We start from the raw sequence: 12784 nt of genomic DNA on the forward strand, positions 1-12784 counted from the left end.
AAACAGGGGATTTCACATACAGCCCGCAGCTGCACCTCTCCCCTGTCACAGTGCAGCAGCCCTGCCATGCCACCCGGTGGAGGGTTGGGAAGCAAAGGAGGAGAGACAGTGTAGAGCCAGCAGAGCGTCTGGCTACAAATGTAATAGTATAGTGCAAACCCACATCTGTGGTACAAAAAATTAATCCATAAGCAATTGGTGAATAAATACTCAAAAGTGTCCAACATATGTGTATAACACAGTATTAAGTATATAAAGTGCTGAAAAGGTTGTAAAGGAACCACAAGTCCCAGCAGGCACAGCAGGCAGGTCCCGGAGCCCGGAGTGAGATGGAAGGAGAGAAACCACACCAGGAGAGAGGGAGGGATCACAAAGTAAGCAATATAGCAGCTTACCAGAATGTATGGGTCACCCAAATTAATGGATAGACCAATGCAAGCTTGATGTTAATACCCAGAAAGTCCACCAGATGTCACTCCTCCAATAGAAACGACTTGTACTCCGCAATTATTCAGCAATCGATAGTGTATATATAAAAGATGGTAACAGGGACATAGCGTGATACCGTAAAAGCAGTAAATTTTTTTAAAAACATAAGCAGGTACACTCACATATTTGAAGACATCAAAAGGCATGTATATATTGTTGATCCTAATGCAGCGGCATCTCTCAGCACTTTAACATAAAAAAAGCCGGCTAGTGGGCCCAATAGCTGGCTTTTTTGATGTTAGCGTGCTGAGAGACGCCGCTGCATTAGGATCAACAATATATACATGCCTTTTGATGTCTTCAAATATGTGAGTGTACCTTCTTATGTTTTTAATAAATTTACTGCTTTTACGGTATCACGCTATGTCCCTGTTACCAGTGCTGTATTTTGGCCTAGGCCAACAAGGCCCAGGCCTAGGTCAGCACTTTGCAGGGGGGCAGCAAAAAAGCCACCCCCCACCACCTGAGACTCTATTGGCCACTGGTTGCTAGAACAACCTCTCTCACCCCCTCTCTCTCTTACTCACCCCCCTTTCTCACTCTCTCACCCCTCCTCTCTATCTCCCTCCCTCTCACCTCCCTCTCTCTTTCTCACCCCCTCTCTCTCTCTCGCTCTCATCTCCTTCTCTCATCCCCCCTCTCTCTCATCCCCCCCTCTCTCTCTCTCTCTCACTCATCCCCCCTCTCTCACTCATCCCCCCACTCTCTCATCCCCCCTACTCTCTCACCCCCCCCCCACTCTCTCACCCCCCCACTCTCTCATCCCCCCACTCTCTCATCCCCCTCTCTCTCCCCCCTCTCTCTTTACCTCCCTCACCCAACCCCTCTTTCTCTCTCCCTCCCTCACCCAATCCCTCTCTCTCCCTCCCACACGCCCTCTCTCTCCCTACTTCACCCACCCCCCTCTCTCTCTCCCTCACCCTCACCCACCCTCTCTCTCCCACCCCCTCTCATCCCCCCTCTCGTGAGATCTCAGGGGTTCATGCTGGGACTTGTAGTCCTTCAATTTTGGAGGAAGACACATCCGTTAAAAAAGTGGGGAAAATTTACATGGGAAGGGCGCTCAATTTTAGTCTTGCCTAGGGCAGCACAAAACCAAAATACACCACTGCCTGTTACCATCTTTTATATATACACTATCGATTGCTGAATAATTGCGGAGTACAAGTTGTTTCTATTGGAGGAGTGACATCTGGTGGACTTTCTGGGTATTAACATCAAGCTTGCATTGGTCTATCCATTAATTTGGGTGACCCATACATTCTGGTAAGCTGCTATATTGCTTACTTTGTGATCCCTCCCTCTCTCCTGGTGTGGCTTCTCTCCTTCCATCTCACTCCGGGCTCCGGGACCTGCCTGCTGTGCCTGCTGGGACTTGTGGTTCCTTTACAACCTTTTCAGCACTTTATATACTTAATACTGTGTTATACACATGTGTTGGACACTTTTGAGTATTTATTCACCAATTGCTTATGGACTAATTTTTTGTACCACAGATGTGGGTTTGAACTATTTTATGATTTGGTAATTTATTTGTTTATTTAATTATAAATTGATTTTTTGTGGATATCTTTGTTAGCGCTACACATATTTTATTATTATTGTTTTTGGGATTTTTGTCTATGAATCTCATGTGTGCTGCTTCCACGTAAATCAAAATGTATTATTTATTTGATTTTTCACATATTACCGCGGAAAATTTCCCACTTATACAAATGTAATAGGCATTCGCTCATTCTTGGTGAATTCTAGCTATATTTTTTCTAATATACTGATTTCCTATGATTGTCAGCTCCATCTAGTGACCATAATATGTATTTCATGTATAGGAAAACTAGCCCAATATAATTAAAATAAATAAATAAATATTTGCATGTCAAAATGCTGTTGACAGTGAAGATGTCCACAACATTTAGCCAATAGAACAATGCAAGAATAATAATATTCTTTGTAATAGTATAGTTTAAGGTTAGATTAGCAGTAGGGATGATCGAACTTTTGAAAAGTTCGGTTCGACCAGAACACCCGAACTTCACGAAAGTTCGGTTCGGATTTCAGAACCCCATTGAAATCAATGGGACCCGAACTTCTGTAATCAAAAAACACCATTTTTAAGCCCTAAAACCCAATAAATGCCCCTAAAAAGTGCCTAGGGTTCTGGGTCATGCCCCAGGGACTATTAATCACACAAAAAAAAGTTCTTAAAAATTGTCATTTTTGATAAAAAAGCCAATTATTGAAAAATTAAAAAAAAAAAAAAAGAGATTTTTTTGATTTTTACTTTGGATTTAGTATCTGGGGGGTCTAAAAGGTGTGCATGTGAAGTTTCAGCTCTGTAGCATGTCCAGAACCATGAAAAAAAAAAAAAGATAATTTTTCAGTAGAACAGGGATGTGGTTCGGGAGCCTCCTTTAACTTTAACACCTATATGATCTTTTTTTCTGGTTCTGGACATGCTACAGAGCTGAAACTTCACAGGTACACCTTTTAGACCCCCCAGACACAAAATCACACAAAAAAAGTTCTTAAAAATTGTCATTTTTGATAAAAAAGCCAATTATTGAAAAATTAAAAAAAAAAAAAAAAAGAGATTTTTTGATTTTTACTTTGGATTTAGTATCTGGGGGGTCTAAAAGGTGTGCATGTGAAGTTTCAGGTCTGTAGCATGTTCAGAACCCCCCAAAAATTAGCATTTTCTTATAATTTTTATTAGAACAGGAATACGGCTTCTCTACGGCGCTTTTTCTTGCATTTATCGGGCATTTTTGGAGGCAGGCATGACTTTTTTTGGATTTAGTGTCTGGGGGGTCTAAAAAGTGTACCTGTGAAGTTTCAGCTCTGTAGCATGTCCAGAACCAGAAAAAAAGATAATTTTTCAGTAGAGCAGGGATGGTGGGACCCCTCTTTTACACTTATATGATCTTTTTTTGGGGTTCTGGACATGCTACAGAGCTGAAACTTCACAGGTACACCTTTTAGACCCCCCAGACACAAAATCACACAAAAAAAGTTCTTAAAAATTGTCATTTTTGATAAAAAAGCCAATTATTGAAAAATTAAAAAAAAAAAAAAAAAAAAAAAAAAGAGATTTTTTGATTTTTACTTTGGATTTAGTATCTGGGGGGTCTAAAAGGTGTGCATGTGAAGTTTCAGGTCTGTAGCATGTCCAGAACCAGAAAAAAAAGATCGTTTGTATTAGAAAACTTTAAGCACAGGAATATGGCTTCTCTGCTGTAACACCTTGCCGGTTTAATAGCAGGCATTTTTTTGGGTTCTTTGCAGTCAGGAAAAACATCTGAACTTGTGTATAGTAGTACTGTGCACAAGTTCTGATGTTTTGCCTGCCTCCAAAATTCCCCAAAAAATGCCAGCAAAAACACACCTGGGCATTTTTTTTTTGACGCTAGCGTTTTTTTTGGCATTTTTTGGGGTTCTTTTGAGGCAGGCAAAACATCTGAACTTGTGTATAGTGGTACTGTGCACAAGTTCTGATGTTTTGCCTGCCTCCAAAACCCCCCAAAAAATGCCAGCAAAAACACACCTGGGCATTTTTTTTTTTGACACTAGCGTTTTTTTGGCATTTTTTGGGGTTCTTTTGAGGCAGGCAAAACATCTGAACATGTGTATAGGGGGTATATATAGGCATATATGTCTGAATATATACCCCTAGACATATATAGGTGTGATAGTAGCAGAAATATATTACTGTAAATGATTTCATTAGCGCAAGCATTTATTTCTGCTACTATCACACCTATATATGTCTAGGGGTATATATTCAGACATATATGTCTATATATACCCCCTATACACATATTCAGATGTCATGTCTGACATCAAACATGTCCTCAAAAAAGCACTGGCAGTGGCAGCCCCTGCAGCATTAAAAAATGCTTGCTGGTGAGAAGCCACATTCCTGTCCCGAAGCAGAGAAATGATCATTTCTCTATAGCGGTCACCCTGCTATGGAAGGGTTTTGTCACCCTGCCATAGCAGTCACTGTCAGTTAACCCTACACTACACTACGGTCCCCTGACACTTAACACTTTCCCTACAGAAACTAAATTTTTGAAGCTAACTTAAGTGTAAAGGAGCACTCTAACTACACCTTTCCTCACACTAAAAATAGCTAAATGACACTTTTAAAGTAAAATTAACAGAACTGCTTCCACTCTCTTCCATGTCCAGTATAACAATGCTGGGAATATGGCGGGGGCGATCTTATATACTGGGGGGCGTATTCACTAATGATTGGTCTAGGGACCCCCTAGTCACTCCAATCACATTCCTAGCATTCTTCTGCCCCCTCAATTGGCTTTTGCTAATGGTTCTGGTCCAATCACGGGCTTTTAAAGCCCATTTCCTGAAGCATTGCATTTTGGGCGGTTCTGGTTGCCGAATTCCGAACTTTTTGGGCAAAAAGTTCTAAATTCGGCCGAACCTCGAACACCCAATGTTCGGGCCGAACCGATGGTGGACCCGAACCGTTCGATCATCCCTAATTAGCAGTACTGGGTCTAGGGTTCAGCATTAAACAGTACATTTTGGATGGATGGCAGTCAGTCTATTTGGCAGCTGGAGGAAGGGGGGAGAGGCCTTGGCTAATAGAATATATAGAATCTATAGTGCAATTTAGATAGGAGGTAAAGGATCGATTGATGGGTTATTAGTTAACTGTCTTGTTTGGTACAATTGAGTATATTGGAAGCATTTTACTATGCATTGTTGGGTATCAATAGGCAAGGTTTGAATTAAAAATTCTCAGACATCAAATAATTTGTGGACACGTATATGTAAAGAGGCCTCCGCCCATTCATATGGAAAACATAAAACAACTTATGTACAAATAATGATATGGTGGGGGATTGGGGTAGATCAACTTACTGTATGTAGGATGGTTTTCTTTGCCACAAGAGATATGATGGTGAGCAATGGTTTGCAGCCTGGCCTAAAGAACATTCTGTTTTGCTCAGTTCATTGAGGCACCCCAAAGGAAAGAAGATGCTTAAGAATTATAAATGAATAACAAATAAAATAAATTGTTTTAATAATAAAACCTCAATATACAGAAATGGTTGTACAATAGTTAAATCATTGTATGAGAGTATAGAAGGATGTATTATACAGGAAAAAGGGTTTTTGTAGATAATTCAATCCATTATCATTGATATGTTCTTCTCCTGTGACATTTTATCCATTTTTCTTCTCCTTTTCTGGAGAACCTACATATCTCCTATGAATATATAGATTAGCATTCACTCTAAAGGAGATCTGGCTACAATGACTGCTGTTTAAAAATGTTGCTTTCCACAATCTCCTGAAATGGGGGTCGGCTATCCGGGTCCTGGTGCCAGCATCTCAGCATCAAACTGTAGATGTTACCAGTGCACAGGGGAGGCTGGGGCAGTCTGTATCCTGATGCCACCTTTTTACGCACCTCCTCCAAACTTTTAAGACCTGGGAAGACAAAATATTAATAATAAAGGCATATAATTAAATTATTGGTTGTTGGATATACTAGAATCACATGGTTATAATCCCAAGTAGAGCATAATAGATAAAAAAAACACAGGTATAATAGGGCCCCACCGTCAAAAGAAGAAGGGACCCTATCTACACCATAAAATAAAGGGGATGGTGGAGAGGGTATCAAAAAACAGTGTGTCTGAGCATCATAAGTAATCACCACATATAGTAAATAGAAAAGTATACACTCATTTTATTGATAAATATATAAAAAATAAGCATTAAAATTGATGAAAAACAATTCATAACCTGACATCACACATTACATAATGATTGTACAGGCACATATTGTAGTAACAACCAGAAGGGATGGGACTGACGCGTTTCGCTATGATAGCTTTCTCAAAGACCACTTAGAGATCCCAGGTTGACAAAGTGCAAGTGCTACCAGAGTGAGAATATGAGTCCAAGGCGCAGGCCATCCACCAATCGCTCCAGACGGTCAGCAGGTATGACGACCACATGAAGGCTCCCGGGTGAGTCCCCGGGCCCCCCAAAAAAGGATGAGTGCCGAGTCCCGTACCCTCAGACAGAAATAGGAGATAAGGATCCCTACTTCTAGGCAACCGGAATTCCAAAATTGATCACCCGGACTGGTATACAGACCCCATCTCAAAAGTGAAAGAGGGGAGAAGAAAATAGCCTTTTCCCCGATGGTCCAGGGTGATAAGGAACCGTTGCTCCTCTGAGGGGGAGAGACCAAAAGGCCAAAAATCTGGGCAACTCCATCTGTGCGCAAAATAGAGAAACTCCTACAAATAGATTCCTTCCTGTGAAAACCATGCTCAAAAATGGCATATTTGTAAAAGTAGGCAGATGCAGTTAAAGGCAGATTTTATATTTTCTGTAAAAGCTAAGCTCAGTCCCACATCCTGATCCTCTCCATTGTACTTTTAGTAAGAGGCCTTGCTGTCTATTTGGGGGGCAAGGGAGTTAGGAGGGCTAGCCTAAAGTCTGCCATAGATGGATCAAAATTTGGCGGGTTCAGCAGGGATTGGCTGACTGTTGATCCATATATGGGCACCCTGGCTGTACACAAGTCAATCTATCATTCAGCTTGTGTACGACCAGCCTTTTGGGTTTTTCCTGAATAATTCATGCCGCAGGATATAGCCAGCAACAACGCCAGCAGAACACAATAGCTCTGCAGGAGGGATTGTACCATCAACAGAGTCAGTGTTGATATTGGAATTAAGCAATTTTCTTTCCTTCCACCCGTGATGGAAGGAAAGAAATATGTATCATCTATGGCCTGCCCAAGATTGACTTTTATACTTTAGGAGAGTTGGAAAGGCAGAGGTTTTTTTTCCTTAATGCATTCTATGCATTAGATAAAAAACCTTCTGTGTGTAGCAGCGACCCTTAGCCCCCCTAATACTTACATGAGCCCCATCTCTCTCCAGCAATGTCCACGAATCCCTCGGTCGCCCCGGACTCTTCCTTTATTGGCTCCCGCGGCTGTCAATCAAAGTCAGTTAGCCAGTCAGGAGAGAGAGGGGGCGGGGCCGAATGGACACACGGAGCTGCAGCTCTGCTCGGGTGCCCCCATATCAAGCTGCTTGCTGTGGGGCACTCGACAGGAGGAAGAAGCCAGGAGCAGCAATGAGGGACCCAAGAAGAGGAGGATCCAGGCTGCTCTGTGCAAATCCACTGCACAAAGGAGGTAAGTATAACATGTTTGTTATTTTAAAAAACTTAAAAACTAGACTTTACAATCACTTTAATCCAGCCATTTGCAACCAGGGTTCCTCCAGAGGTTTCCATGGGGTTCCTTAACCTGTGGATAATTGACCTGATGGTGCCTGCATAGTTCCAGGGCCAATACTACTTGGCCAAGCCAACAGCATGACCCAATTATCTTTTTAGCTGTCTGTGAGGGTTCCATTCTTACTACTGACCACAAAGATTAGAGACATTTTTGCCATTGACCACTGATGAATTGGTTTTAGTAAGGGCTCCCCGTGGCTTGAAAATTATTATAGGGATTTCTCCTAGGGGTAAAAAATATGAGAAAAGATGCTTTAACCTAAAAGTGTAGGATTAAGTTCTTTATAGCTAGCTGATCCCCTCTCGATATTGTGATGACAGTCATCTTGATTTCACTATCTCTTGAGGTTGACAAATTCACGGATGGGGGAAGGTCAGATAGCAAGAGTCGGGTGAAAGATAATAATCAGCGCAATACTTAATTATTCCCTGATGGTGTCAATTATAGGTGATAATCTACTCTTCAACCTTGCAAACCAAGGTTCCACTATATCTTCAGATAAAATGTATAGGTTATATAAGCATGAAAAACACACACACATACATACATACATACATACATACATATATATATATATATATATATATATATATAAACACATTGTCTATGTGAAGCAAAAGACTCTTCAAAATATTTTCTAAAACCTATACAACTTAGAAAAAATGACCAGCTTCCTGGATCATATCTGTATAGTGCAATACAGTGTAAATCATTAAATTTCCTAATAAATATTTGTGAAGTGTATATATATAATAAATATATTGTGCAAAAAATAAAGTGCAATCCAGCAAAGTAAAGTGCAATCTGAAAAAATTACCAGCTTCCTGTAAATTCTCTCTAAAGTGCTAATCAGTGTGATGTGCCAAAAAAAATGGTAAAGTGTAATTAAGGTAATAGTTCCAATTTCCTAAAAACTTGATTTGAGAATATATGCAATAAAGGTACGTGTAAATTTTTTTTTTAAAACAATAAATAATCAAAAACTTAATGCAAAAATCAAAAAAACATTCCTTAAAAATGTATACACTAAAAGTCCATTATCCATTATATAAGTCCCAAGTGAAAAAAGTGTAGGTGCCAAAGGAAGTGCAAGAATCACATAAATAGAGTGGCTTCAGTGTCCACTCGTGGGGGGGGGGGGGGGGGGGGTCACACCATCCATGTATCCCTAGTCTCCCTAAATGGACTCACCAGATGATGGGTTGGTCACAACCAGCAATCACATTTTATCAATATATATATCCCATGCTCCTCCAATATCCTCTGATGTGTCTCAGGATGGTGGAATACCACGTATTTATATGGGAGGGAAGGAGAAATAAATCTGAAAATAGTGTGATTCCGTATTACATATTTATTAGAATTAAAAGGCAAAAGTTCAACTCACATAAAATAGTGTCTACCTACTAGTTTCGTCATTCAATGTCTTCTCGGAGACGCCGAAGGAGGACACCGCAGGATTACACACACTTGCGGCTTGTATCTCTGCAGCCGGAGCGATGTCTTACTCATCCTCACAGCACCCTAGTGTCGGGTAGACACGATTTTATGTGAGTTGAACTATTGCCTTTTAATTCTAATAAATATGTAATACAGAATCACACTATTTTCGGATTTATTTCTCCTTCCCTCCCATATGGATACGTGGTATTCCACCATCCTGAGACACATCAGAGGATATTGGAGGAGCATGGGATACATATTTTGATAAAACGTGATTGCTGGTTGTGACTAGTACATCATCTGGTGAGTCCATTTAGGGAGACTAGGGATACACGGATGGTGTGACCCCCAGGATTGGACACTGAAGACACTTTATTTATGTGATTCTTGCACTTCCTTTGGCACCTGCACTTTCTTTACTTGGGACTTATATAATGGATTATGGACTTTTTGTGTATACATTTTTTAAGGAATGTTTTTTTTTTATTTTTTTTATTTATGCATTAAGTTTTTGATTATTTTTTTGTTTAAAAAATTTTTTTACACGTACCTTTATTGCATATATTCTCAAATCAATTTTCTAGGAAATTGGAACTATTTCCTTAATTGCACTTTACCAAATTTTTTGGCACATCACACTGATTAGCACTTTAGAGAGAATTTCCAGGAAGCTGGTCATTTTTTTCAGATTGAACTTTACTTTGCTGGATTGCACAATATATTTATTATATATACTTCACAAATATTTATTAGGAAATTGAATGATTTACAATGTATTGCACTATACCGATATTTTCCAGGAAGTTGGTCATTCTAAGTTGTATAGGATTAGAAAATATTTTAAAGAGTCTTTTGCTTCACATAGTGTGTTTTATATATATATGTTTTTCATGCTTATAGAACCTGTACATTTTGGTGTACGTTTAGTAAACTGAGAAGTTTTCTCTCAGTTCAATTCTCTGCAGTTCTCAGAGAAAAAATATCTCCTCTGGCACCCAGTTTAGAAGGCGGAGAACTTCACTTCTCACAGGGTGATCAGAGGAGAAGTTTTTTCTCTGAGAACTGCCGTGATCTGTGTATGACTGGGTGGACTGCCTGTAATCTCACGAGATGTTGTGAGATTACAGGCACTGCTAAATTTAAAAAGTGAAACTAAAGTTTAAAACAACTCGTAATGACATGTTCTGACACATGAAAACATATCTATACACACACACACACACATGCACGGTATATATACATACAGTATATATATATATATATATATACACACACACACATATATATATATATATATATATATATATATACACACACATACATACCAGTACATACAGTACATACATACATACATGCCAATCTGTATGCAATTGCACTGTGTGTTGGCAGATTGCATGCAGATTGTACACCAGATGGAGATCTGCGTGTGTGTGGTGTCCCAGCAGACCAGTCTGCGGACAAACTGTTGGGTGGTGGCAGGCTATCGTTTGTGGTGTGTGGGTGTGGGGACAGTGGGAAGAGTGATCAACACAGGGGTTCTGGCTTGTAGGATAGCTGGAGGAATCTTAGTAGTGTGTGGTAATTGCTAGACTGCTCCCCAACCCTTAGAGTGCACCAGATTGTACAGTATGTAAGATTTGTATCTGCCTGTGTGTGGTCAGCCAGCTGGATTGGAGTGGAGTCTCCCTCTAGTGGTGACCGAAGGCAGTGCAGGCTGTGAAAGTACTGCAGCCAATCTAATTACTTAAGCCCCGTAAACACGTACCGATCGTCGGCTGAACGATCGGCCGTCTTTTGTCCCCGGGCTGTCGTGTCCGCTGAAAAGTGCAAAAGACTGCACACGAATTTTGTCCGCCGACTGCAGAAGTGATGTCATGTGATGGTTAACTTTCCGTGTGTTTTTTCTTTTCTGAGCATGCCCAGTCTTGCAAATCTGCTGTCTGTCGGCCGAATTCTGTACTGACTGGCGAACAATCGGCCGTTCTGGTGTCGGCATACAAAGATTTTAATGCTTGCACGACAGATTCTGTTTGGCCGAAAGTGCGCTGTCGGCTGTCGGAAGCATCATACTAACAAGCCTACATTCGGCCGATTGGTCATCGGCCGAATCTTTTCGGCCGACAATCAGTACGTGTGTATGGGCCTTTAGTAGGAATTTTCTTTATTTCCGTTATCCCCTTATACTGCCCAGTCACGATTCATCACGTCTCGGTTAGCTAGTCGCCGTGGGCATGGTCGAATCGTGACAGATTGGTTTCCTCCCACACTCCAAAGACATGCTGGTAGGTTAATTGGATCCTGTATAAAAAATTGGCCCTGCTTTGTATGTATGTGAGTGATGCCTCGTACACACGTACCGATCGTCGGCCGTAAATATTCGGCCGACGACCGATCGGCCGATTGTATGCTTGTTAGTATGATCCTTCCGACAGCCGACAGCGCATTTTCAGCCGAACAGAATCTGTCCTGCAGGCATTACAATTTTTGTTGGCCAACACCAGAACGGCCGATTGTTCGCCAGTCAGTACAGAATTCGGCCGACAGACAGCAGATTTGCAAGACTGGGCATGCTCAGAGAAGAAAAAACACACGGAAAGTTAACCATCACATGATATCACTTCTGCAGTCGGCTGTTGTTGGCCGACAAAATTTGTGTGCAGTCTTTTGCACTTCTCAGCGGACACGACAGCCCTGGACAAAAGACGGCCGATCGGTCGGCCAACGATCGGTACGTGTGTACGAGGCATTAGGGACCTTAGATTGTAAGCTCCTTGAGGGCAGGGACTGATGTGAATGTGCAATGTATATGTAAAGCGCTGAGTAAATTGACAGCGCTATATAAGAACCTGAAATAAAAAAAAATAAAAAATATATATATATATATAGTACCCGGCACCAGCATGTTTACTGTAGGAAGCCAGCTGTGATTCCTTGCGGCTTCACAGCCTGCTTCCCACTGCGCATATGGGAGCCAAGCTGCACTTTGTGAATGGTCCCATAACCTATAACGTGTCCCAGAAGGTTGCAGGCAGCAAGGGGTGCGGGGGGAGAACTTCCGGTGGAATAACAAAGGCGATCCAACCGGAAGTGGTAGCAGATACCTGTCAGAACCAGGTATACGCTTCCCCCACCCCAACAAAAGTGTCAAAAGTAGATGGGGGGGGGGGGTAGGTCATAAAGTGGAAGAGGGTGACAAAAGTCCTTGGTAATGTTAAATTAGCATTTACTCAACCGGTTTGTCCTTTCAAACTGAATATTTTTTTGTTGAGTGTAACCAGTACATGAGTTTGGTGATTATGGACAAACATCGGAATGTTTTTTTTTTCTACTGTTAGACATTCCCATCCATGGAGCTGAAAATGATCTTACCTGTGTATGGTTTCTGCCCCAGGGTAAAAATCTCATACAGGACTATCCCAAAAGACCACACATCTGTTTTGCTGGAAAAAATCTTGCTCTGTAAAACCTCTAGTGGCATCCAATGTATTGGAACAGTAACACCTGCTAGAATAAAAGGATTACCCTGTGGAAAAAAACAAAATCTTTTTAGAAAGGACA

At 41.1% G+C, this 12784-nt stretch overlaps 1 protein-coding gene across 1 annotated transcript in view; it reads right to left on the bottom strand.

Annotated features, from left to right (window-relative positions):
* Positions 1-5704: 5704 nt before the first annotated feature.
* Positions 5705-12784, bottom strand: part of LOC309566453 (uncharacterized protein) — a 67985-nt gene continuing 60905 nt past the window's right edge. The window contains exons 16-17 of the mRNA XM_082271600.1: positions 12596-12749; positions 5705-5946 (exon numbers count right to left, since the gene is read on the bottom strand). Coding sequence (XP_082127726.1) covers positions 5765-5946; positions 12596-12749 — 336 coding nt within the window. The 3' untranslated portion in view covers positions 5705-5764. The remainder of the gene's footprint in view (positions 5947-12595; positions 12750-12784) is intronic.

This window comes from Pelophylax lessonae (genome assembly GCF_965119305.1).
Source record: "Pelophylax lessonae genome assembly, chromosome: 11".
Taxonomy (NCBI): Eukaryota; Metazoa; Chordata; class Amphibia; order Anura; family Ranidae; genus Pelophylax; species Pelophylax lessonae.